The 25,941-nt window shown below is 55.6% G+C and overlaps 2 protein-coding genes and 1 long non-coding RNA gene across 4 annotated transcripts; 2 read left to right on the forward strand and 1 right to left on the reverse strand.

Annotated features, from left to right (window-relative positions):
- Positions 1 to 4,384: 4,384 nt before the first annotated feature.
- Positions 4,385 to 9,926, forward strand: PTGDR2 (prostaglandin D2 receptor 2). Of its 2 annotated transcripts, XR_003434431.1 has the most exons (3): positions 4,385 to 4,481; positions 7,165 to 8,772; positions 9,248 to 9,926. XR_003434431.1 is itself a non-coding variant. In XM_027114590.1 (2 exons), exon 2 carries the CDS (start codon positions 7,173 to 7,175, stop codon positions 8,391 to 8,393), a length of 1,221 nt encoding a protein of 406 aa, XP_026970391.1. In that variant the 5' UTR covers positions 6,365 to 6,591; positions 7,165 to 7,172; the 3' UTR covers positions 8,394 to 9,926. The 2 variants fall into 2 exon arrangements, 1 of the variants encoding a protein (XP_026970391.1); XM_027114590.1 differs by lacking the exon at positions 4,385 to 4,481 and adding an exon at positions 6,365 to 6,591 and having other exon boundaries at positions 7,165 to 9,926.
- On the reverse strand, positions 9,792 to 17,772 carry CCDC86 (coiled-coil domain containing 86). The gene is made up of 4 exons (XM_027114591.1): positions 16,905 to 17,772; positions 12,612 to 12,741; positions 10,807 to 10,881; positions 9,792 to 10,643 (listed from the first exon to the last, which is right to left on the reverse strand). Exons 1-4 carry the CDS (start codon positions 17,660 to 17,662, stop codon positions 10,524 to 10,526), a joined length of 1,083 nt encoding a protein of 360 aa, XP_026970392.1. The 5' UTR covers positions 17,663 to 17,772; the 3' UTR covers positions 9,792 to 10,523.
- A 213-nt stretch (positions 17,773 to 17,985) lies between these two features.
- LOC113624678 (uncharacterized) lies at positions 17,986 to 19,479 on the forward strand. Its single transcript, XR_003434432.1, has 2 exons — positions 17,986 to 18,209; positions 19,120 to 19,479. It is a non-coding gene; the product is annotated as an uncharacterized LOC113624678 (long non-coding RNA).
- Positions 19,480 to 25,941: the final 6,462 nt, after the last annotated feature.

Here is a 25,941-nt window from a genome sequence, read left to right on the forward strand (position 1 = left end):
TAATGCATATAAAAAATATATATGTATATATTTTTTGGTGAGGATTAACTGGTATACATGTGGGTCTGAGAAAAGTTATTAGTTAATAATAACAGAGAGTTACTAGTCCCCAGGGTTGTACCCACCACAGGTGAAAACAGAGTCTGGGAGAATTGCATCAGGCCATGAGTAACAGTGGACCCGGATTGGTCACCGTGAGGAACTGGGGGTTCTTTTTGGGCCTAATCTCCAATACTAGAGACTCACACTGTGCAGCAAACGTTCACTGAGAGCCCTCCCACATGTCAGGCCCTCTGCTTGGCTTTGGTGGTGAGGAGATAAAATAGGAACTGTCTCTGTCCTCCAGTTGCTCGTGATAAGGGTGGGGAACAGTTGTGTGAAAGTTACCATGGAGGGCAGAGGTGCAGAGGCAGGGGTGTGGGAGGTAGGGTCTGAAAGGCTCAGCAAAGTCTTCCCAGAGGAGGTAACCTCTGAGCAGCATTTTGAAGGATGAATAGGAGTTCACAGAGAGGCCAAGGGAGGAAGTGGTATTCTAGAGCAGGGAGCAAACAGCACAAGGGGACAGAAACAGCCTGGTATGTACAGGGTGTGGGGCTGCAGTGACGAATGCTGACTGATGATAGGAGGTGACTAGGGAGAAGCAGAAATGAAGGTGGAGGCACAGGCAGGGCCAGATCACTGAGGGGCTTATTGGCCATGTGAGGAGCTAAGCCTCCACCTGTGGGTGATGGTGGCATTAGGGTGCTCCACCCGGTGCAAGGTGTCATGTGGGGTCCTGCCCCTCTGCTTTGTGTGGCCAACTCCCACGTAAGGGCCTCCCACGTACGGGAAGCTGGAGGGTTCCAGGGCATGCCTCACCTGCTTCCTGTTGTGCATCTCACTTCCTGTTTTATTGACTTTAAAGAGGACAGAAATGAACATGAAAGCCTGCTTCCTAAGGCAGGGCCGGAGGGAGAAAGCCCTCCTGGGCTTGGCCCCATGGCTGGGGAGTAGTTGGCCCATTCCCTTGACTGTTCGTTAAACACACTTGATGCCATGATCATTCTCTTGGGAGCCCAGAGACACTGATGATCACAGAAAGGGGTCTTGCCATAGAGAATGGACTTGAGGACACGGGGTGGGGGAAGGGTAAGCTGGGGTGAAGTGAGAGAGTGGCATGGACATATATACACTACCAAACGTAAAACAGATAGCTAGTGGGAAGCAGCCACATAGCACAGGGAGATCAGCTCCGTGCTCTGTGACCACCTAGAGGGGTGGGATAGGGAGGGAGATGCAAGAGGGAGGAGATAGGGGGATACATGTATATGTATAGCTGATTCACTCTGTTATAAAGCAGAAACTAACACACCATCGTAAAGCAATTCTACTCCAATAAAGATGTTAGAAAAAAAAAAAAAGAAAGAAAGGGGTCTTGCAAGATGAGTGGGGGAGGGAAGAGGCATTCCAGGCAGCAGCAGCCGCGAGTGCAGAGGCTTGGAGGTGAGCCGAGAGGAATGGGGCAGGGACTGGTGGGCGGTGTGCTGGATCCCGAGAGGACTTGAAGGCTCTTTGAGAACCTGGACAGTTCCCACAGGCAGCAGAACCCTGGTTCGTCTCCTCCAGGGCAGTACGTGTGGTTGATGGGGAGACAGACCTGACTTTGGCTCTTTCAGGCTCTGATGTCAAGTTGCAAGCCATGGAGAAGGCTGTGCTTCAGGGCCTATGGCCTGTGCTCTGGGGTGGCTGCATCTTTCTCCAGGTCCTGGGGGGGGTCACTGGACAGCCCCCCTCCCCCCCCCCCAGTGCCACCAGGACCCAGCTGCCGCTCCCCGCTCCGAGTGCACCAGATGCAAGGAACCCGAGTTCTCCATCCCAACCAAACCAGCAGCATCAGCATGCTCTGGGGAACTTGCCAGGAATGCAGATGCCCAGGCCGCACCCCCAGACCCTCTGGATCGCACGCACTAGGGGTGGGGGACCCAGCAGTCTGGACGTCACAAGCCCTCCAGTAGATTCTGAGGCACATTCAAAGTGGGACTGGCTGGTCTATTTGCCAAGGCCCTGATCACGTCACTCTCCCCCGGACTCCGAGCGCCACACGGGCCCATCTGGCAGCCTGGCTGTCCTCCTGCCTACAGTGCAAGGGGCTCTGCAGGGTTCTCTGATCGCATCTTCTCCTGGAGGCGCCTGTCCTCTGCTTTCAGCCAGGGAGCCCCAGCCTAGAGTCCCCACGGCTCATGAGACTTTTTCTCTCAAGTGTCTGGTGCGGAACATCCTCCCCGTGCCACCTCCTACCCCAACTCCAACTCCTTCCCGCCCAGGCCGCCCCCATGTGGAGCCTGAGGGACTTGTGTGGGAGGCAGTTTACACGTGGGAGTGCAGCCAGGGGCCCTACAGGAGCAACATCCCTGCCTCATTGTTTAGAAAAAGCCTTAGCGCGCTGCTCGCCTGGAGTACTTTCTTCCTTTGTTTTAGTAACTTTTCATAAATTGTCCTTGGGGATGGTTGGGAGACAGTCACCACAGTGATTACAGGATTGGAAATGAGGGTTGGGGGAAGGGGCAGAGGAGTGAGCGTTGCAGGTGAGCAGGGCTGCCATCAGGGCTTGTGCAGTGTTCACTGCTCAAGGGTACCTGGTGGAGGGGGTGAGGGTGGGCTGAGAGCCAGGAGGAGGGCTGGACCCCACCCCAAGCCTGATGCCCTAGAGCTAAGGTCTGTTATAGGAGGAAAGGAGGGATTCTTTTTGTTGTTTTTTTTTGGGCCGCACCACGTGGCATGCGGGATCTTTGTTCCCCCACCAGGGATCAAACCCATGCCCCCTGCGTTGGGAACATGGAGTCTTAACCACTGGACTGCCAGGGAATTCCCAAGCGGGGATTCTTTCTAAGTCCAAAGAGCAGCCTGTGCACCACTTTGGGGCAGGGACCGTGCAGAAGGAGCACCTTAAAAAAAATTCCTATTTTATTGCTGTGAAGTTACTTGCCCAAGGTCACCTGCCACACTCCACTGCCTGCATGGCCTTAGCAGGCCTCAGCAGGTTGGGTGTGGAGGGGGGTGGATGGGGATGAAGGTACTTTCCCCCGAGTGGAATGGAAACATCTACCTAGGGAGGGCTGTAGGCACTTGTCTTCAGAAGACGGAGACCCTCTGTCACTAAGAGGAAAGGGGACGTTACCCTAGTGCTACTGATTAGTTTAATCAAGGCTCTCACTGATCCTCCGACTTGGATGACAGGGAGCCATAGTTTCCCCGTCACATTCTTCACTCAGGATTGCAGTCTGTCAGCAGATGTATCCAGTGCCAGGCCCTGTATTAAGTCTGTACCAAAATGGAAGAGTTTTGTGGAGTCAATCCTATGGGGGTGCCCTGGCCCTGATCTGGGGGTACTGAGTTCTTAACATGTTTTGAGTATCCTGGTGGCTGGGATGCTGAGGTTGGAGGAAAGGTCCCAGGAATCTTGGTCAGCGAACAGGAGTGAAGACTTAGGGAACAGGTCAATGCAAATGTGTACAGTTCAATCATCTCACCCATGGGCTCTGAGCCCAGCCCATTTTATTATGATTATTACTGGCTGCACCACATGGCTTGTGGGATTTTTAGTTCTCTGACCAGGGATCAAACCTGGGCCCTTGGCAGTGAGCTCGTGGAGCTCTAACCACTGGACTTCCAGGGAATTCGCAGCCCATTTAAAATAAAAGCTGTATTGCCTTTGCCCTGCAGCCTATACCCATTTTTCCCCAAGCGGGAAGAAACCTGATTTTTATGAGTACCTACTGTGTGCTGGATGCTTTGTGAATGAGGACACCTCACTCAGCCTGGGAGGTGACACTGTCGCTCTGGTCACAGATGGCCAAGTGGGGTCCGGCAAGGGGAAGTGGCTTACCTCCCAGCTGGGCATGCGGGCAGCATGGACAGCCAGGCCTGTGTTCTTACCACGGCCCCGCCCTGCCTTCCTGGCCATAGAGCCCCTGGGGACCCTCGCAGACGGGCCCCCCATGCTGCCCGGGCACATGGGAGGAGCCGCACCAGTTTCTTTCCTGAGGGTGATGGGGTCAGGGGTGGGCAGTCCAGGACAGTGGACAGACGGACAGGACGCCCTCCTCCTCACTTCTCCTACACACCTGTCGCTCTCAAAAGCACCCCCCATGCACACTAGGGCTCACACTTTCTGGCTCACACCTATGTCCCCATGTGCACTCGTACTTGACCTTGAGCTTTTGCAAAATCTCCTTCATAAAGGGAGGTAGGATGAGCTGGGCTGCCGGCAGTTACACCCAGTCCGCATCAATGGACATGGATGTTACTTGAACACCAGTGTGACAACTCACTCTCTAGCTGTCCCCGCCTCCCCCCACCCCACCCCTAAATACACACACACACACACTCTGGGGCTGACATCTATTTCCTCCCTCAGCCTCCCTCCCCTGCCTCTGCCTGCCCGCTGCCTGCAGAAGCTGACTGCCTCTGGGGCTGGAATCCTGTGCTCCCTCTGTGCCCAGGTAAGGAGACGGTGGCCCCAGGGCTGGGCAGCCTCAGTGCCCTCTCTGGACCCAGAAGAGAAGGCACAGTTTTATCAAAGGAGAGGGCTGTTACCAGCTAGGATGGCAGAGGGTTGGGTTTACCAAAGACTGCAGGGGACTTGCTGCTCTGAGGAGGAAAGGACTACATTTTCCTAGGGAATAACTAGATGCCAGGTGCAGTGGTCAACCATTAAAGCTTCTCTTTCCAGACTCAGGAGCGATCTGGGGGGAGGGTTACATGAGCAGTCCTAAGGTAAACGACCCAAGTGCACCCAGCCAGGAAGCCGAGGAGCTGGGATTCGAAGCCAGGTCTCTGACACCAAAAGCTGGCATTCTCTGACCCCAGCCCTCTGTCAAAACAGGACCTTCGCTGCTGGGCTCCCTGAGAACCCGGGGAGGCTGGAGGCCGGACTCTGTCAGCCAGGAAGCCCATACTGGGTGCTTTGTGAACGAGGACACCTCACTCAGCCGGGGAGGTGACACTGTGGCTCTGGGCACAGACGGCCAAGTGGGGGCCGGCAAGGGGAAGTAGCTTACCTCCCAGCTGGGTATGCGGGCAGCATACTCAGTCCCCAGGGCACAGTCTGAGCATCCCCATGGGACTTAGATGGGGCTCAAGGGAACGTTTCAGCCCAGAGAGGGGATGGCTCCTGTGTGTTTGCTGGGAGTGGGGTTCTCTCTCTTCCACTGCAGCTGAGGGACCCTGGGCAAGTTGCTGTGCTTCTCTGAACCTTTGTTTCCTCTTCTAAAAAATGCGGTCTCACAGGGTCATTGTGAATGTAATTGCTCTGCAGACTCTAGAGCTTGGGAAATACGAGCATTTTCAGGGAGCACGGGGACAACAGCTCGCCTCCCCCCACCTGCATGTCCCCAGCTCCAAGCAGCTCACCTGTCAAGGAAATTCTAGTTTGATATCCGGCACCCTCACCCTACGAAGGACCGCGGTCCCTGGAGAAGGGTGTGGATTTTCTCATCCTGGCCAACAGTGCCTCCCGTGGAAAGACGAATACTGAAGAACACCTCCCCCCCCACCCCACTTTCCTTCTCTTCTTTCTCCGTCATCTCGTGCTTAGAGCAGAGGTAGAGGAAAGAGAACAGGCTGAGTGCTAAACTATCCTTCCTCCACATGCCTGTGTTGTTCGGGAAGCTTTGGGTAAGTGATTTAAACACTTGAGTTTCAGTTTCCTCATCTGCAAAACGGGATGGAGAGAAGTACCAGCAGTTTTCTTCTAGAGCTGTAGCAAGAGAGTACCTACGTAAAGGATCTACCACAGTCCCTGGCATGTCATGGGGGGCCCAGGACAATCCGAGTTCCCACCCCCTGCTATCTGTCGGTCCCCACCTCCTGCAGGCAGCCTCCCACCCTGACCTCCTCTGCCCTCACTGATCTCCACTGGCTCCACATCAGATGGTCTCAGGTTATTTATTATTTTTTTAAAAAATAAATTTATTTATGTATTTTGGGCTGCGTTGGGTCTTCGTTGCTGTGTGCGGGCTTTCTCTAGTTGCGGCGAGCCGGGGCTCCTCTTCGTTGTGGTGCGCGGGCTTCACATTGCGGTGGCTTCTCTTGTTGCGCAGCACAGACTCTAGGTGCGCGGGCTTCAGTAGTTGTGGTGCGCAGGCTCAGTAGCTGTGGCGCATGGGTTTAGTTGCTCTGCGGAGTGTGGGATCTTCCCGGACCAGGGCTCGAACCCATGTCCCCTGCATTGGCAGGCGGATTCTTAACCACTGCGCCACCAGGCAAGTTCCAGCCTCAGGTTCTTGATGAGGCTGTGAGTCTGCACATCTGGCCAGGGGCTGGCTTCTCCAGCGCTTAGCTGAGTAGTCGCTCAATAAATAGCTGTTGAATGAGTATGAACAGGGCTGGGTTTCCTGTGGCTGCCCCTGAGCAGGGGAGAGGTCTTTTGGCCCTACTGGGACTCCGGAGCCCAAATCTGGTAGTTCCTTCTGCCCAGCTCTCTCCCTGCTCTTATCTTATTTCCTCTTAAACTACCAAAGGAGGGGCTGGCTCCACTGCTTGCAGTCAACACACGCAACCAGCCACCGCTCTGGGAGCGAAGGGCCACAGGACGATCTGCAGAGAGGCAAGGTCCGGGGGTGCCGTGGGTGGGTGTGTGGGTGGGTCATCCCTTAAATGCACGGACTCCGCCTTCCATTCCCATCCTCCAGCCCAGCTGAATCCTCCTGCCCTTCAGGGGGGCCTCGCTCACACCCCAGTGCTCTGGGGATTGGGAAAAGGAGCCCTTCGTGGCCTGACCTTGGTTCCTATTTCTCCAAGTGATCTGAGGCCATCTGCTTAATGATAATCACAGCGCCATTGATGCAGTGCTTCCTGCACGATTACTCTTGCTTGAAATGCTTATATATATTATTCATTCATTTAATTCAACAACCAACAACCCTATGACCTAGACCCTGTATGACAGCCATCCATGTTACGGAGGAGCAAACAGGCTCAGAAAGGTTAAGTGTATTGCCCAAGGTTGCACAGTGAGCAGGTGGTGGGGCTGAGATGTCATCCCCCACCTTACTGCCCTTGCTCAACTTCATTGATCCCCAGGGGCCTCACCTATACCTGTCATGGGTCAGAGTCCCATCTCCTGGCCAGGGTTGCCCGTTTCCTGGCATTGCTCACCGCAGTGCCTCTTTCTCTCCGCCGCAGAGCCCACGATGTCGGCCAACGTCACGATGAAGCCCCTCTGTCCCCTCCTGGAGCAGATGAGTCACCTCCAAAGCCACAGCAACTCCAGCATCCGCTACATGGACCACGCGTCGGTGCTGCTGCACGGGCTGGCCTCGCTGCTGGGCCTCGTGGAGAACGGGCTCATCCTCTTCGTGGTGGGCTGCTGCATGCGCCAGACCGTGGTCACCACCTGGGTGCTGCACCTGGCACTGTCCGACCTGCTGGCCACCGCCTCCCTGCCTTTCTTCACCTACTTCCTGGCCGTGGGCCACTCCTGGGAGCTGGGCACCACCTTCTGCAAGCTGCACTCCTCCATCTTCTTCCTCAACATGTTCGCCAGCGGCTTCCTGCTCAGCGCCATCAGTCTGGACCGCTGCCTGCAGGTGCTGCGGCCCGTGTGGGCGCAGAACCACCGCACGGTGGCCGTGGCTCACAGGGTATGCCTGGCGCTCTGGGCCCTGGCCGTGCTCAACACCGTGCCCTACTTCATCTTCCGGGACACCATCCCGCGGGTGGACGGGCGCATCATGTGCTACTACAACGTGCTGCTCCTGAATCCCGGGCCCGACCGCGATGCCACGTGCAACTCGCGCCAGATGGCCCTGGCCGTCAGCAAGTTCCTGCTGGCCTTCGCTGTGCCGCTGGCCATCATCGCCTCGAGCCACGTGGCCGTGAGCGCGCATTTGCGCCACCGCGGCCGCCGGCGGCCCGGCCGCTTCGTGCGCCTGGTGGCGGCCGTGGTGGCGGCCTTTGCGCTCTGCTGGGGGCCCTACCACGTGTTCAGCGTGCTGGAGGCGCGGGCGCACGCGGACCCCGCACTGCGGCCGCTCGTGTGGCGCGGGCTGCCGTTCGTCAGCAGCCTGGCCTTCGTCAACAGCGTGGTCAACCCGCTGCTCTACGTGTTCACCTGCCCCGACGTGCTGCGCAAGCTGCGGCGCTCGCTGCGGAGCGTGCTGGAGAGCGTGCTGGTGGACGACAGCGAGCTGGGCGGCGGGGGCGGCAGCAGCCGCCGCCGCCGCCGCACCTCCTCCACCAACACCTCGGCCTCCTCCTTCTCGCTGCGCGGCCGCGGCCTGTCCCCGCTCGGACCCGCAGGCCTGCTCGGCTGGCTGCGGGGTAGCCGCGCGGCGCCCCCGCAGAGGGACCGGGCCCAATCCCAGGACGAGCGGGGCCCCCTGAACCGGGCGCCGCGCACCACCTCGGCGTAGGAGGCACGGGCCGGGGATCGCCAGGCTCGGACCATTCTCCCCCCACCCCCCCGCCCCCGGGAAGCAAGAGCAGGGAGCGATCGCGCGCAGCGGCTTCCCCAGGGCCCGGACGTTTAGTCGGAGGCTAAGGAATCTGCATGTTAAAGCGCCCCACGTGACTCAGTGTATCCTTTTCAGAAACGAAGTGAGCTAAAGCCGTGCTTCTCAAACTTTCTTATGCGAGAGTCACCCAGGGATCCTGTCTGCTTGAACGGGCCGCCGGGCGGGTGTGCGGACGATCTGCATTTCTAACAAGCTCCCAGGAGGCGATGGGACCACACTCTGAGTAATGGGAGGTTAAAACGCTGACATCTCAGACTAGGGTAGTGGACGGCCCAAGGTACACAGGACGCATCTCCCTGAAGCTGTTTTTAGCAGATGATGGGTGGGGTGGATTTTTACATTAAACCAGTGATGTAGTTTTGGAGTAGAAAGCGAGAGAGGAAACGTTTGGGAAGCACTTCCGGTCTAACCTTCTCGCTTCGGTCATTTAGTTGCGCATTACTTAACTACACGCTTTATCCCACAATCCCCAGGGGCAGGTTCTATTAGCCCCACTTTTTACCATGTGCAAACTGAGGTGCAGGGAGGTTAGGTAACCTGCCCAAGGTGCAGGGACTGCATACCAGCCATTAGGCATTACCTGTTCAATTACTATTAGTACGTGAAAAGGCACCCCCCACATACCTAAGGTCCTTCAGATAGCAGCTGCATGGGAGCCCCCATCTCTACCTGTCCGACCCAGCATTGCCCGAAGTGGTCAAAAGTTTGGGAAACCTGTGCTAATCAGAGTGCAATGGACATCCTTATTGAAGGTCTTTAGTGTTTGGATGAACCCTGCAACCTCCGTGACCACAGCCGGTGATATTTCCTCGCTCATCTGACACATGTGCCAGCCTACAGTTCCCTGGGACGCCTTCTGAGCAATGCTGGTAATCCCTAGATCTGTGCAGCACCCACCTCCCTCCCGACCGCACAGGGCTGCAGCACTGACCCCCAATTCGTAGGCGCGAGGGGTAACTTACCGTAGCATCTCCACTCTACCATGTCTGTTTAGCTCAGCACCCCGGGGCCTGGTGCAGTTGGCGCGGTACACGTTTGGTGGATGGAACGTCAGTGGACGAGCCAGGGGAGAAACTCTCCTGGGATCTTGGTCCAGTGTTCCCTGTGCCACCACTCGCAGCTGGGCTCCCAGCGTTTACTCTCAGTGCCAGGCAGGGCCCGGCCCACAGCAAGCGCTTGGCAAACGGAGCGGTCGACAGACAGCTGGCTGAGCGGACATCCTGTCTCGACCTCGCCCGTGCCCCCTCCCACCTGCTCCCCTGCTTCACAGAGCACTCGGCGCCAACCGACACACAGTACACTTTACTTGTTTGTTATGTTTTCTCCACCAGAATGAAAGATCCTTGAGGGCAGGGACTTTTGTCTCTATTCCCTGGCACCTAGAATTGTGCCTGTACACAGCAGGCCTTCAATAAATATTTCTGCTGTAGACTGGATGGCATGAGTTAATCAGATCTCTCGGGCTTCTGCAGAGTCTGGTACAGGAAAGGGGGAGCTAGAGAGACCCTGCCCCCTGCAACCTCCCCATTTTAACCTTAAGTGTTGAAAAGTGGGGCGGAGCTGGATTCAGTCTGCTGGGTGGCAGGGTCAGTGGGGTGCAGAGGGAGCCAGAGCAGCCTTTGGGGAGGTGTGTCAGGGGGAGGTGGATTCCTGACTTCCGGCCTCCTGGCCTGGGTTAGACCCAGGACTCTGAGACAGAACATACATATTTTGGGGAGTCACCCGCCAGTCACCAGCTCCCTGAGGAACCAGAAATTACTCTTCGTGGTTTGAAGGCACTTGGAGAGGAGGGGGGAAGGGGGAGGGGAGGGGCGGAGGAGCGAGCTGACCCTCCTCCCTCCTCCAGTCTCTGCCAGGTCCCAGGCTACCTCTGGGTCTGTGCCACAAAGCCCTGCCTGGGAGCCCTTTTGAAGGCTCGGAGCCCCGTCTCGGGTGGAGCCATGGAGCTGGAGTGCTGGGTCAGCGGAGGCGCGTGGCCGCCACGTGTGACACGGTGCTCGGCCACAGGAGGCCCCGGCCACGCTGAGCTCAGACCTTGGCCGCTGGCCGCCGTGGCGGCTGCTCCTGCAGCTGGGCCAGCGTGTCGCGCTTCTCAATGGAGCGCAGCTGCTGCTTCTTCGCTCGCCTGAGCTTGGCGGGGTTTCGGATCTGGGGGAGGTTGAAGGGAGGGCGTTATTATGGCTGGAGTCTCCGCCCTGCTCCCCGGGGAAAGGGAGGCCACTGCGGGGGCCGTAAAGCAGGGGTGCCAGGGTGTCTGGAACACGACATTCAGGCTGGCCGCGTCCCGTCCCGCAAGCAGGGCAACGCTCACCACTTGGACGATCTCCGCCTTCCGCTCGTTCTCCAGGCGGCGTTTCAGGTTCTCGGCGCGGCGCTGCTTCTTCTCCTGGACACACAGGGGAAGGGGATTGGGTCTGGGAGCCGAGGCGGCCCTGGTCTCCCAGGCAGTGAGAGCTGACAGAATTCCCAGGGAGGAGGGCAAAAGGCCCACTTATCCCGGCTCCAGGTTGTTCCTGGTGCTGGGGCGTGGAGAGGCAGCAAGGAACCATCCCTGTGCCCCTGGGACCAGCACCCAGAGGCCCACTCCGGTCGGAAGTTCCTGACTTCACCTGAGAAGGGGGGCGCCTGGTCAGGCGGCTGAGGACACTGCGGTTGGAGGGGGAGGGGCGGGGTAAGACACAGGTCGCACCCCACCTGGAAACTCAGGCCCATGTAGACAGTGGTTCCTCTTACCACGCCCCTCATCAACTGCCCGGGGAGAAGGGGTGGCTGGCCCTTTCCCTCATTCCCGTCCTCTCAGAGTCTCCCCTCTCCCCCTGAAGCCCACGAGCCCCTAGAATGAAGGGCTGGGGTGAGGGCTGGCCTCCTAGGTTCACCCTGGCGCAGGGCTGGGAAGGGCGGAGGCTGCAGAGAAGAGGCTCCGGAGCGTCTGGTCCCGGTTTGAATCCTGACTCTGCTACTTCCTAAACGTGTGACCGTGGCCAAGTGGTTTAAGCTCTGTGCCTCAACCTCCCATCTTTAAAGTGACGATAATTACATAAGATTCTTTTGAGGACTAAACGAATGAACACACATACAGGGCTTGGAATAGTACCGGCCCACTGGGAACACTTAGAAGATGAGTGTAGACGGAGTCTTCCTTGGGAATGGCGACGCTGACTGCTGTCCCTGGTGGGGCAGGGCAGGGACGGTGGCCCCAAGGCTGTGCATGGCCAGGGGCCTCCCTCGTCTTTGGCAACACAGGGTAGGGGTGGCTTGGGCCCGGAGGGAGAAAGGAGAAGTGACACTTGAGCTCCCGGAGATGCAGGGGAAGGTCTGGACTGGGGGCTGGGCAGGGGCACCTCTAAAGGGGACGGTGACAAGAAGGTTCTCTCTTTCCCAAGAGGGAGCCACGGCCACACAGGAAGCTAGATAAGGCCTCAGCATGAGGCGGAGGCCACACAGTCTGCAGGTCCTCGGCCATAGGCTGAGCTGGGGCAACTCAAAGCAGGGGACAGATGACCAAGTGGCTGACCCCCCCCCCCATGGCCAGGCAGGGACTGCAGGCTGGGGGCAAGGTGTCTGACTCCTCCGGTGGCCTGGGGACCACAAGGCGAGTGACATCCCACTGAGAAGTCCGCTCCTGGTGGATCTCCACCGCCACCTCCCTGTCTGCCTGCTGGGGCTTCCTGGAGGCTAGAGAGGTTGGGCGTGAACCTCTAACAGGGCACCTGTGTCCCTGGGATAAGCGTGAGGGAGCGCTGGAGGAACGCACAGGCCGTCCCCTCCACTGATGTGTAGCAGCTGTGTCTTGGGGAATGCCAGCAACACTTGGATGAGGCATCCAATCTGTATGCTCTTCCCACCCTTCCCCGGGGCCCCGAGGCTGGAGAACGGCTTTTTTTTTTTTGCAGTACGCGGGCCTCTCACTGTTGCGGCCTCTCCCGTTGCGGAGCACAGGCTCCGGACGTGCAGGCTCAGCGGCCATGGCTCACAGGCCCAGCCACTCCGCAGCATGTGGGATCCCCCGGGACCGGGGCATCGGCAGGCGGACTCTCAACCACTGCGCCACCAGGGAAGTCCTGGAGAACGGCTCTTGACCAAGCCCCTCCCACCCCAGCCTGGCCGACCCCTCACCTGCCGGCGCCTTTCCTTCTCCTCCTGCAGGTGCCGGGCGAAGTCCTTGGCCTGCTTTCTCTCCTGCCGGTCCTTCATCTTCTGCTGCCAGGATGTGCGCAGGGGCTTGTCCTGAACCATCTGGGAGAACCTGAATGGGGGAGACTGGGTGCTCTTGGAGTCCGCGGGATGCCCCGGTGCCCTCCCTCTGGGCCTCCTTCCCTACCTGCCTGCTTGCCCGGCAGTCGACCCTCCAGGTCTGTAGAAACTTGGAGCAGGAAAGGGTCCTGATCACGCCCACTGCCATTTCTTAAGCCCTGGTTACGTACCTGAGGTAGGAACTCCTGTTCCCTCCAGTTTATAGAGGAGCAAACAAAGACTCAGAGACGTTAAGTAATTGCCCAAGGTCACCTTGCTCCTGAGCAGCGGTCTGTGACCAGAGTCCGGGCTGCACGGCCTCCAGCGCCAAGCTCCGCTGCTCCGGCCGAGCACTGAGGGCTGGGCGTGGACGCCTCTGCAGAGGGGGCTCACTCCCTACTGGGGCGCCCATTTCATCTCAGAACAGCGCAGATGGTCACGGTCCCCTGCAGTGATTCAGAACCTCTGTCCCAGCAGGGGAAATGTGAAAATGGAGTGGGTGCTAGGGAACAACAGGGAAGTCTTGATTTTCTAAAGAGTGATAGTGACACGGTCACAGAAGCGAGGTTACCTCTGTAAGAACGCACACCGCCAGGATCTAGGGGTGGATGATAAATCTAGGACGTGCTGTAAAACATTCCAGGAAGATGGAAAGACGTCAAGGAGCAAGAGGGCACTAGACCAGGAAAAGGCTGAGGGCTGCTGAGACTGGTGATGGGGCTTGGGGGTTCATGCAGCCGTGCCGCCCCTTTTCCAGAAGCTTTCTCCTTGAACGATTTGAAGCCTGTTCGGGTGTCCCACGGGCCTTCTTTCCCCCTCAGCACTTCCTTTCGTAGTGGCCTTTCCGCCTCCCTCGATAATTTCTTGACTTTCAAAAGAGCTCCTGTTTACCCACGTCCACTCTACCATGCCCCAAGCGGTCACAGCAGTGGGCTGCAGTGGGCACCAGGCCGAGCCCACTCCCGCCCCTGGGGAAGGTCAATATGGCTCTTCTGGTTCATCTTTCCCCTTTCTTGCTCCACAGGAGTCTGCACATACAGCCTGGACCCTGACCCCACGCCTGTCCGTCCTCAGTCTGGTTCTGCCTACCCCCCGCCCCCGCTCCCCAGTTCTGCCTGCCTGCCCCCAGCACACACCCCACTGCTTCTTCTCCCCCTCCCCTTACGTGGAGACAAGAACCGTTCCCATCACAAAGGGTGGTGGGAGGATTAATGGCTCACGGCCCGAGAAGCGCTCAGCACAGTGCTCTGCATATAGTAGGTGCTCAGTGAATCCACCCTTCAGAGAAGGGAGACGGTGCACCCAGGGAGCACTGGGCAGAAGGTGGCATTAGGCCTGGGCACGGGGGGTGGGGCGGGGTGGGTGGGTGGGCGTGTGCTTCCCAGCCTCGGCTCCCTCCCCCCCGCATCCCCCCTTTGCTGGGGCACCTCGTGCAGCAGGTGCTGCCCCTGCCTTCTCGGGCCTCACTCACCAACTGCTGAAGCTGCTTCCTCAAAGGTCCCAAACATCCATTCAACAGCCCCTCTGGCCCTTATCCACAGGCCTGGTGCCGCTTCTGAAGGTGCTTTAATTCTACTGCAGCAGCTTCCTTACTGGTCTCCCTGGTCTCCCCTCTGCCCTCCTAAAGGTCTGTTCTCCACAGGCCAGACCGGTCCTTGCAGAGGTCAGATCGCATCACTCTTTTGCTCAACACCTCCCATGGCTCTCACGCTCACTCAGGTCCCTGCAAGGGCCCACGTGGGCCCACGTGACCTGGCCCTGTGACCACTCTGACCTCCTACCGCTCCTCTTGTGCCCAGTGACGAGGCCTCTGGACTTTCTGTCCCCCTTGCCTGGGTACTCTTTCCCAGTATGTTCATTCAGGCCTCTGCTCACATCCCTGTGGCAGTGAAGCCATCTGTAATCACTGTGGCAACGCCCTGCACCTCTTGCTTTGTTATTTTCCTGTATTGCCCTAATTACTGATATATGTATATATTACGTGTTGGTTACCCATTTCTCACAACTAGAATGTTTTGTTTATAGCCATGTTTACCCCCAGATCCTAGCTCAATGAAATATAAACTGGTTGAACGAATGAACTACCTTCTGTTCTCATTCATCTACTTGTTTGACTCAGTGCCTACCATGTGCTGGGCTCTGGGGAGAATCTAGCTATTGTAGGTAAATCCTCACTCTCCTGGAGCCTCTGGTCTAGAGGGGAAGCTGGCAGCCGACAAGAATCACACACGTAAACAAGCATTTGTGCAAATGGGTGTTACAAAAGATATAAGGTACAATGACAACACATAGCTTGAGGACTTAACCCTGGTTGGGTTGCACAAAGAGGGCTTTTCCCAGGGGGTGCATGTTTAAGTGGAGCCCTGGAAGACGAGCAGGGAATGGCCAGGGGAGGAGCCTTTCAACAGAAGGAACAGCATGTGCAAAGGCCCTGAGCTGGGAGGGAGCATCACCTACAGGGAACACACAGAGGGGAGGTCAGTGTGGGAGATTCTTAGTGATGGCAGAGATGGCAGGGGAGAAGAAGACGTCTGGAGCGCAGCTCCAAGCAAACACCAGGAAGCTGGGAAGCATTTCAGCTCAGGCAGGAAGCTGGGACAAAACGCCCTTTCTCTTGCTTCTTGGTGTCCTCTGCTGACCCTCTCTTCTCCTGGCCTGTGTGTCGGAGCAGCCTCCTCATGCTCAGTGAGCTCCTCTCCCCGCCGTCCACCTCCTGAGTACCAGGACTCCAGGCTCCCATACTCAACTTGCTCACCATCCTCTCCCCACCGGAACCAACCTCTTCATCTGGTCCCACATGGCCATCAGTGGCCCCACCATTCTCTGGGACCTGCTGGGACCGAGGTGGAGGGGCAGCGCCACCACCCACTTCTCCAAGTCCAACAGTCGCTCCATCTTCAAAGTCTCTGATTGGTGACTTGTAGGAAATCACTCCCTCAGTTTCAGTTTCTTCTCTGTTTAAGGGGGGAGGGGCTTGGGGGAGGGGCATAATGCCCACCGCCTTGGGGTTTAGGGGGTCAGCAAAATGACATCTGCAAAAGGCCTAGCACAAAGCACAGTCATCCCTTAGTAAGTGTCCGCTTCTTCCATAAAAATCACTGCCTTCCCCTATGGGCCCTCACAGCCACGAATTCCTGTCTACCCAGTGGTTCCCAGTAGCTAAAACACGAACTGGACCCCACCTCTCCTTCCTGGCAGCCTAAACATTTCCTTCTTCAGTTGCGCCTCTTTGTTCCTTCACTCAACAAGCATTTAATTGAGCACTTACTGCCCGCGGCACAGAAAGACAAGACCTCACGCCTACCCTTTAGAAGGGATAGTTAGGGAGTTTGGGATGGACACGTACACACTGCTGTATTTAAAACAGATAACCAACAAGGACCTACTGTAGAGCACAGGGAACTCTGCTCAATAGTATGTAACAACCTAAATGGGAAAAGAATTTGAAAAAGAACAGATACATGTATATGTATAACTGAATCACTTTGCACCTGAAACTAACACAACATTGTTAATCAACCATGCTCCAATATAAAATAAAAGTTAAAAAAAAAAGAGGTTGCAATTCAATGCAAGGCGGTTCTACAGAGCACGGGTAAAGGGCTTTCACGCAGACTCTGGAATCGGATCTGTGTTCAGGTCCTGCCTCACCACACATTTAGCCGCCCTGAGCCTCAGTGCCCTCATATGTGAAATGAGGATAATCCCCGTGCCAGCTGCTTCATTGAGCTGATGGCTGATTAAATGCCAAGAGGCAGGCTGCTCCCTGCTTGAAAGGCCCTTCCCCGGGCCAATCCGCACCACAGTGCTTAGCAGCGTCCTGTATACTCAGCGCTTGGTAGTGCCTTTTATCAAAAAGGCAAACAACTGTAACAGATAATGGTGGATGAAGACCTCACTGCTGGTGTACTTGCTTCTGCCCCCTTCCCAGAGAGGGCAGAGACAAGGATAAATGCGTGTTGAATGAACACACAGATGAGGTGCTATCCAGGGGTCCTTTAAGGGCACCCCTCCCTGAGATCCCAGTGCATTTCACCACATTCTGGTTATAATTACCTCTTTGTGTGACTCCCCCAGTGATGTGAGATCTCCCCAACCTACGGGCTATCTCCTGGCTGCACCCCGGCTGCAGCACCACACAGAACCCCACCCCTGCCTAGCTGTCCCCCACCTCACCTCTTCTTTGAGCGGTCCTTCCACACCCGCCCAGACTTGGGCTTCCCCTTCGGGATCTTAGGAATCTCCTCCTTCTTCGGTTTCTTGGACGCTGCGGCCTGGGCTGAAGAACCTTCTCGCTTCTTTGGCCCGAGGCCGTCTCTCTCCGGCTGCCCGGGCGGCGGTGGCTTGCTCGGCTCACGCTGATCCCGTGGGGAGCCGGGCGACTGGGGTGTCAGCTCCTGCAGTGGCTGAGAGGGCTCGGGACCCGGCGCTTGCTGACCGGGGTAAGGTTCTAGTGACCCTGGACTCGGCTGCAACTGATGTCGGGGGGACCCCTGGGTCGGCTCCTCCTTACTCTTGGGCGACTCCGAATCCGCTTCTTCTCGGTCCTGGAAAAACTTCGGTGACTCCCCACTTGGCTGTGGCTGAAGTCGGGAGAATTCAAGACTCGATTCCGGCTGTCTTTGGGGCGACTCCAGGCCTGGGTCTCGCTGACGCTGGGGCGACCCTGGGCCCGGCTCTGGCTGCTCTCGGGGGGACCCCAAGCCTGCCCCCTCCCGTAAACTGGGTGATTCAGGGCTTGTCTCCGGCTGATGTCTGGGAGACTCCAGGCCAGGTGGCCGCACTCTCCGAGGAGACCCGGGCTCCCTCCTTTCTTCTGGGTTCGACTCGAACTCCACAAGGGCCCGTCTCGCCCGCAGAACTGAGGTGGGGTTCTCGGGGGATTCAGGCTTTAGTCCTTCCAGCCGCCGGCTGCGCCTCAGCGGCGTATCCATGGCCCGGGCAGAGTTTCTAAACGCGAGCCCACGTGCAGTCTCTGGGACTACCGGCGCCGTCCTATGACGTTATAACCCCGCTACGTCTGCGCCGGGCAGGAGGGGCTGTTGCCTCGGAGGCCATGTTGGTGATGGGCGAAGAGGCTCAGGGAGGAGTCCGGGGAGAGCGGGCGTTGGGTTTACTAGGCGCATGCGCAAAGCGCTTTGGCTCATTTACCTGTGATTGAAGAATGAGTCCGAGCTTGAGATCCGTATTCACCTTGCCTGCGAGCCCAGTCTCCCGGGGGGGAAAGAGAGTGTGCAGGCGGAAAAAGGTAGAAGGGGTCCCATTTTCGGGAGAGAAGAGGATTGGAAAAAGATCCAGGGAGCCTGTAGGCAAGGCTGGATGGAAACTTTGCTGCTAACTCACTTCTTTACTGCTAACTCAGCTTCAGCGCTGAGCACAGCCCCACCTGCTGAGTCACTGCGGACAGGACACAGCAGCAGGAGTGAGAGTATCAGCGTATCAGATGGGCCCCAGTGTGTCCTGACTGCTGATCAAGAGGAGGTGAGGAGGAGGAAAACCCAGGCAAGGTTCCTGGAGGACGGAAAAGTGGATTGAGGATTCCTTAACACCTCTCACCCCTTGGCTGGTGCCACACAGCATCCAAAATGCACCCCGATGAGTTTAGCCTGTTGAAATCACCTCCCCAAGGGTAAGGCGATGGCAGGCTTCTACAATAACCTTAGAGGTTGTCAGAATTAGTTGCACCCTTGTGCTGTAATCCTGTGTCAGTCCCTGCCTTCCTGGCCGCTCTCAGAGACTCCATCTTCAGGCTCAGCGGCCTTGGGCCCCTTGCTCCTGGACCAAGGAAATCCTTGCAGTGAGGCTTTGTCTCAGTGCCCCAGCGCAGCAGTGCAGCTCCCCGCTGCAGAAGCAGCTCAGACCCCTCCTTGGCCAGCTCTTCCAACCCCCCAATTCTCAGTTCCTTAAATCCCCTGCCCCAGCCTGGACGCCTAAATGGCCTGCCACTCAGATCCACACCTGGCATGCATTACCAGGGCTGTGGAGACGGCACACCACCTCACTGCCCTGCCCTACCCTGGGTCCCCTCAGCTCTCCTGGCTTCCTGAGCACCCGTCCTCAGCTGGAGGGATCACTCTCTAATGCCAATTGGATCGTATCCTGGTTCCGCTTAAAATACTTCAGAGGGTGATCTCAGGTCCCTGCCAGGTGATGTAAGAGCAGGGGATGCTTTACAGACATCCTTCAGCTCAGGTGAGGAGACCCCTAGTCAGTGGAGGCATCAAGCGATCTCTGGCCCAGAACCATCGCTTCCACCCAGGCTCAGTTCGTCATTGTCATTATAAATGGTGTGCAGGGGCCCAGGGGACATTCCTGAATTTTCCAGAAAAGGTTGGTGTGACGGTTGCTATTGGAACTCTGTTCTCATATGCTCTTTGTCTTTCTACTGCAGGCATCCCAGCCTCCTGCCCTCGGGGGAAAGGATGCTGAGGGGGGTGGGTCTTCTGCAGTCTCCCAGAGGCCCCAGCAGGATTGAGCCCCAGTTTCTACGAAGGCAACCTGGTCATTCATGCACCTCCTTTTGGCTTCTCCCCTGTTCCTGTCTCAGCTTCCCACTCCCTTATAGGTGCTTGCTGGGCTCGTTTTCTTTCTTTCTTTTTTGGCGGCGCCGTGTGGCGTGTGGGATCTTAGTTCCCCGACCAGGCAATGGAACCCGTGCCCCCTGCATTGGGAGTGAGGAGTCTTAACCACTGGACCGCCAGGGAAGTCCCCTTGCTGGGGTCATTTTCTGAATAGACTATTTGCATTTAAATCCTTGTGTCAGAGTCAGCTGTGGAGGAACCCAGCCAAAAACACTGGGACAAGCATTTATTGGACCAGGCATTCTTTCAAGTGCTCTATATGTACAAACCCACTTAATCCTCACAACCACCCTGTGTGGCAGGTGCTGTTGTTATTACTCCAATTTCACAGATAAAGAAAACTGAGGCACAGAGAGGCTGGGACACTTGTAAAGGTCACACAGCAGAGAAACGGTGGAGGCGGGATCCACATGTGGGCTTCTGACTGCAGAGCCACAACACTTAAGAGTAAATCTCCCTGTTATCCGTGTAAGAAAACCAAGGCACAGGAAAGCTAAGCTGTTTGCCTAAAGTCACACAGCTCTACATCGACGAACAAGGACTACATTTCCGGTGCTGACAAGCTTAGTTGCCTTGCAACTGTCCCTCCCGTGGGCCTCCCTCAACCGTTGGTCTGCGCACTGGGAGATGCTCGGTGCCAGGTCGCCTCAGGGGCCTGCCGAGGCTCTGTGTGCGCACGCGCGGGGCGGAGTGTGCTGAATCAGCAATACCGGGCTTGCTTATGTAACCTGAGATCTGCTGACTGAAGGAAACTGTGTGCCCACAGATGACGGAAGATACAGATCAGGTGTTCTTCTCAGAGCCACTGAGCCTCCATCCAGCCACAGGTGCTGTGGTTGAGAGGGTTTGAGATGTCAGGCACCTGTATCCCTGTATCCTCTGCTCAGCACCAAGATCAGGGATGGCTGGGGAATGGGTCCTGGCAGTCACCAGACGCACTCCTTGAGCACTTGCTCAGTGCCGGGCCTCCCCTGGGTGCTCATTAATCCCCTGGGACGTCGGTGCAGGAGGGGGGTTGCAGCACATGCCGGATGAGTGTTTGCTGTATAAGTGAACGGGCAGGGAGGAACATGTGCGGTTCACCAACAAGGAAATCCAAGGCTGGGACAGGCTGTGCTCTGGCACAGGGTGACCCAAGGAGAGGGTGCAAGGTGCAAGGTCAGGGCTGGAACTCGGGGCTTCCTGACTCTAAACCCAAGCGCTCACTCTCACGTGCACTGTGCTCAGGACTAGGAGACGGGGGCTGAGGATGTGTAAGGACTTCCTCGGTCTGGGAGGGTGGATCTGGCGACTGGGACATCGCTGAGTGTGGCTGGTGTGAGAGCACGGCCCCGATGAGGCCCCGACGAGGCGGAGGCGTCACTGCACTTGATCTGCCCATGCCTGCCCTTCACTGGGTCACGTGGGTCCAGGCTGCTGTCTGTTCCACTCAGGGTTCTCAAGTATTCGAAGACAGTTTTCCTGCAGCTTCCCCAGAATTGTCTTTTATCCTGGCTGACCATCTGCTCCTCCAGCTGTCTCTCCCACAGCAGTCAGTCTCTGGGGAAGACACTGGTTCTCTACAGCCTTCAGACTGTGGTGTCCAAAGCTCCTGCAGGCACCCAGGGTTGACTGTCCCACAGAGAGCCGAGTGGATTTGTCACCTCCCTGCTCCATGGTCCCTCTCAGTATGGCCAGGCACCCACCCTCTCTTCTCAACAGTGAGCTGCCAATTGAAACACTGTCTGGTTCCAGCTGCTGATCCCGGGATCCTGGACGTGAGCTGTTGGCTTTTCTAGACAAGTGCGGAATGTGTCATTTGGCCATGCTACATTTTGCTTTGACCTCTCTGGAGACCCAGTTCTCCTCCTTCAATCTTTGCTGCCCCCTCCTCCTGTGGGCGTGTGAACAGCTGCTCTGGGCACCGTGAATCAGGCTTTCCTGAGAACCTGCAAAAGAGCGAGGTTATCATGTCTGTTCTTATCATGGGCTCTTTCTTATCTTGGAGGTTCATCTTTTCTGCGCATTCCCAGCAGCTCGCAAGGAGTTTCAGATCCTCAAGAGGAGGGGGCAGAGACCTCAGCGGAGGGGCCAGGGGGAAGGACGGGCAGGAGTGGCACCTGGGACCCCTGGGCATTGCCAGGGTGCAGAGAAGCTGACTTGATTGCGAAGGGACCCCTTTGCAAAGCTCTCGTGAACCCGCAAAGCTTATCTCCTGATCCCCTCGCAGCATCTGCAGGTTTTGCTGAAACAGGAAGGGGTGGATGTGCTACTGCCGGTGCGACAAGACCTCCCTCTGCCCTCCCACACCCCCGGGCCCTCGCCAGATTCCACAGTCTGGTCCGCTGCCCAGGAAGGGAGCGCAGGGATGGGCTGGGGAATAAACACCTGTGCCAGGTGGAAGGAAGATACCCCAAGAAGGGGGGCATGGCAACTCATGCCGTATCTCACCCTCACCCCAATGTGTCCAATAGCAATGCTTCTCAAACTTGGGTGGGCATCAGAATCACATAGAAGACATGTTAAAAGCCAGATTTCTGGACCCAAACTCCAGACATGATGATTCAGTAGGTCTGGGGCGGGCCTGGGATTCTGCATTTCTACAAGCTCCCCGGTGATGCTGCTGTTGGTACGTGGACCACACTTAGGGGAGCTGTGTCCTGCTGGAGGGAGTGAGAGATTTCCTGTCTCACCTTCGTGGACGGGGCTGGGGCTGAGTTCCCCATCATCCTACTGCTTACTCATTCACCAAATACTGACTGAATATTTACTCTGAGAGGCACTAGGAGTAGAGCAGGGGGCAGGGCAGTTCTGGTCCCTGCCTCCATGGCACTTACATTGTCTTGGGGCACTTGTGTGAAACACTTGAATCTCAGAACTACCCTTTGAAGGAAGCTGAGCAAGAATCATCATCCCTATTTCACAGGTGAGGAAATAGCATCACAGAGAGGTTACGTGCCTTGCTGAGAGTCACGTTAATGTTAAGTGGCAGGGTCTGAACTCAGGACTTCTCAACTCAAAATCTGGCCACCATCCCCTGGCTGTGAAACATCTCAGTTTTCATGGGGCTGGATTTCGATGGCAGAGATACAGACCCTGGACACGTGTCTGTGGGTGACAGCTGGGGGCTTCATTCTTATGGATGGAAGGTGAGCTTGACAGACAGACACACCTCCCCACACACCCCCACACACAGGATAACTGCAGAGTTTCACGGTGACTCGCTTCCCCTCCCTTCCTCGCTGTTCAGTTAACCCTCTCCTCTCATTTCCTCTAACATCTGGTTCCTCTGCAGCTCTGGCCCCTCCTGCCATATCTGCTCCAGCGAGGGTGGTCCCCTCCATCCAATATGGCAGCCTCATCTCCATGGCAACCCCTGGAGACCTTGCCTTGGTGACCAAGGCGCAAATTATGAGGCCCCTTTTCTGAAGCACAGACCAACGAGGCCCCTGATTTGAGGATGGGAATCTGCTGGCCCTTTGGCAAGGGAACCTCTGCTCCCTCTCCCCCTCTGCACACTCTAGCAGTGAACAAAAACCAGCCCTGTATCAGACTGAGCTGTAAGTTGAGGTTTCCCTTCAGTCAGTAGTCTTGCTTCTCCATACCTCTCACGCTGCGTCCAAAACCTCATGCTCCGGGCTTCCCTGGTGGCACAGTGGTTGAGAGTCCGCCTGCCGATGCAGGAGACGCGGGTTCCTGCCCCGGTCCGGGAGGATCCCACATGTCGCGGAGCGGCTGGGCCCGTGAGCCATGGCCGCTGAGCCTGCGCGTCCGGAGCCTGTGCTCCGCAACGGGAGAGGCCACAACAGTGAGAGGCCCCTGTACCGCAAAGGGAAAAAAACCCAAAAAAACCTCATGCTCCTGGAGCCCAGTGGATCAGCCAGGCTCATTCTTCTGGACCCCACACCCTAAGGCTTGCTCTACCGAAGGATCGTTATAGAAAGGAACAGATCATTTCCCCCTAAAGACCCCTTCATATGCTTACAGATTTAAAAGCATAGTGTCTCTGGTAAATTTTAAGGACATAAAAATTATAGCAAATTTGATGAGAAGACATTTTATTGCTGTGGATTAGAGAAACACAAAAATATACCAATTCCACTGGCAGTTTAAACGATAGAGATTCTGTCCACAGTGGCTACCAAGCATGGAGGGCGTTTGCAGGTATTATCTCATTTAATCTCAGGCAACCTTATGAGGAAATTAATCCTACTGCCCTGGTTTTTAGAGGTGAAGGAAAGTGTTCAGGGACGGGCAGTTGGAGACAGGCAGAGAGAGAATTCAAATCCACGACTCTGCCTCCAAAGCAGGTATACCTTCACCTATACCACTCTGCCTCTGTGTTTTAGGCACTTGACCTAAATAAAAAAGAAATCCTTTCTTTAGCCTAGGCCTAATTTTCCATTCTTTAAAAATAAGTCCCGAGGCAGAAATTTCATGTTGTTAAGAAACTGTATGCCTTCCACACAGAGCAGGACTTATCAAAGTTATTGATTATAACTTTGCTTACTTGGTTATTCTGCTGCTCCTTTATTTTCTCTTCAAAATAACATATTACACAACACTCAGATATTATCACTCTCTGCTTGAGTTGTTTTAGTTCTCTGCCTGTGAGATGACTGTGGGTAGATCTAGATACCCCACATTTTTGTTCTTAGAAATCAGACACAGAAGGTGTAGGAGATTACATTTTTAAAAGCTGGCTGTGGGACTTCCCTGGTAGTCCAGCAGTTAAGACTCCATGCTCCCAACGCAGGCGGCCCGGGTTTGATCCCTTGTCAGGGAACCAGATCCCACAGCCACAACTAAAAGATTCTGCACGTGGCAACAAAGATCCCTCGAGCCACAACTAAGACCCAGTGCAGCCAAATAAATAACTATTAAAAAAAAAAAGTTGGCTGCAATGGTATCTCCCATACATGTGTTCTTCTTCCAGTGTGACCTTGACACTGTTTCCCTTGAGTAGTAGGACCTTTGTGATTGCCTTGGCCAAAAGAGTATGGCAGAACTGTTGCTCTGGGACTTCTAAGCCTAGATCATAAGAATGCCACGTGCTTCTGCCTGGCTATGATGGGGTGCTCACTCTTGGAGCTTAATTGCCATGCAGTGAGGAAGCCCAAATCATCCCATGTGGAGAGACCACACAGAGAGTCCAGTGAAGGTGTTCCAGCTGACAGCCCAACTGATGTCCCAGCTGACAACCCACATTGTCTGACAGGCATGAGCAAAGATACTTCCAGATGATTCTAGCTTCCACCTGTCAGACCACTGCCAACTTTGAGTCTTCTTAGGAGAGGTCCCAGAAATCATGGAGCAGAGACAACCTCTCTCCACTATGCCATGTCCAAGTTCTGTGCCACAGAGTCTGTGAGCATAATGAAATGGTTTTTTACACCATGAAGTTTTGGGGTGTTTCTTACACAGCAATAGTAACTGGAACCAGGAGATATTTTCTCATAATCAGGAGTCTACCTCAAGGTGGCCTCGTTTGCACCTTCTCCCGGGGCAGGTGTGATTGGCAAGGACGACACCCAGTTGTAGCCCCATGACTTTATTAGAGGCAGACTGATGGCAGAAGCAGATTCCTTGTTCTTTAGTCTCAGCATAGTAATACATTTTACTTGTTTACTTGTCTAGTGTTTATTTCCCACGACTAGAATGTCAGTTCCCCATGGACAGGATTTTTTTTTTCTGTTTTGTATGTTACTACATTCCTTTTTTTTTTTTTATAAATTTATTTATTTATTTTTGGCTGCATTGGGTCTTCATTGCTGCGCGCGGGCTTTCTGTAGTTGTGGTGAGCGGGGGCTACTCTTTGTTGCAGTGCGCGGGCGTCACATTGCCATGGCTTCTCTTGTTGTGGAGCACGGGCTCTAGGTGTGCGAGCTTCAGTAGCTGTGGCTTGTGGGCTCTAGAACACAGGCTCAGTAGTTGTGGCTCATGGACTTAGTTGCTCCACGGTATGTGGGATCTTCCTGGATCAGGGCTCGAACCCGTGTCCCCTGCATTGGCAGGCAGATTCTTAACCACTGCGCCACCAGGGAAGCCCCACACTCTTAATTTATGTTATTAAATTCTTTCTGAAACAAATAGATATTTGCGAATAGTCAATATGGAAAATTATTTTTGAGTTTTGTTTTTAAGGAAAGGAAAGAAATGGAGTCATAGGTAGAGGGAGAAGTAGTCAAGAGGTTTTTGTTTTGTTTTAAACAGGAGAAATATTAACATGCTTTACACACTTGTGGGAGTGATCCAGAAGAGAGGGAAAAACTGAAGTCATCAACGGAAGTGAGGATACAGTGGGACTGTGTCCTCTGAAATCTGCCTTTTATTGGGCACAGTCGCCTTTACGTCTTTAACCTCTTCACAAGAAACATTCTGTGCCTCCTTGGCCTGAAAAACCTTGCTTTGTTTTGAGGGCAATACTTTTCTAAGCACTTGGTTCTCTGGAACCAAGAGTCCTCGGGTAGGGTGAATGCTGAATACATTTTCTGTGAATTCTGCTGAAACTTCAAGACCCATACTGCCCAAACCAGCAGCCGCTAGCCACATGTGGCAGTTAAGCCTCTGAAATGTAGTTCGTCTGAACTGACATGTATTTTAAGTGTAAAATGGTGTGCATTTAAGTGTAAAATGCACACCAAATTTTCAAG

The sequence above is a fragment of the Aethalodelphis obliquidens genome, unplaced genomic scaffold (genome assembly GCF_003676395.1).
Source record: "Aethalodelphis obliquidens isolate GAN/ISIS:26980383/991018 unplaced genomic scaffold, ASM367639v1 scaffold14, whole genome shotgun sequence".
NCBI lineage: Eukaryota > Metazoa > Chordata > Mammalia > Artiodactyla > Delphinidae > Aethalodelphis > Aethalodelphis obliquidens.

Excerpts from the sequence above, each read along its gene's own strand:
- PTGDR2 (XM_027114590.1), top strand. The coding sequence starts at position 7,173 with ATGTCGGCCAACGTCACGATGAAGCCCCTCTGTCCCCTCCTGGAGCAG.
- CCDC86 (XM_027114591.1), bottom strand. The coding sequence starts at position 17,662 with ATGGATACGCCGCTGAGGCGCAGCCGGCGGCTGGAAGGACTAAAGCCT. Across the intron at positions 12,742-16,904 it reads AAGGACCGCTCAAAGAAGAG|GTTCTCCCAGATGGTTCAGG; the intron begins GTGAGGTGGGGG and ends TCCCCCATTCAG. Across the intron at positions 10,644-10,806 it reads AGGCGGAGATCGTCCAAGTG|ATCCGAAACCCCGCCAAGCT; the intron begins GTGAGCGTTGCC and ends AACCTCCCCCAG.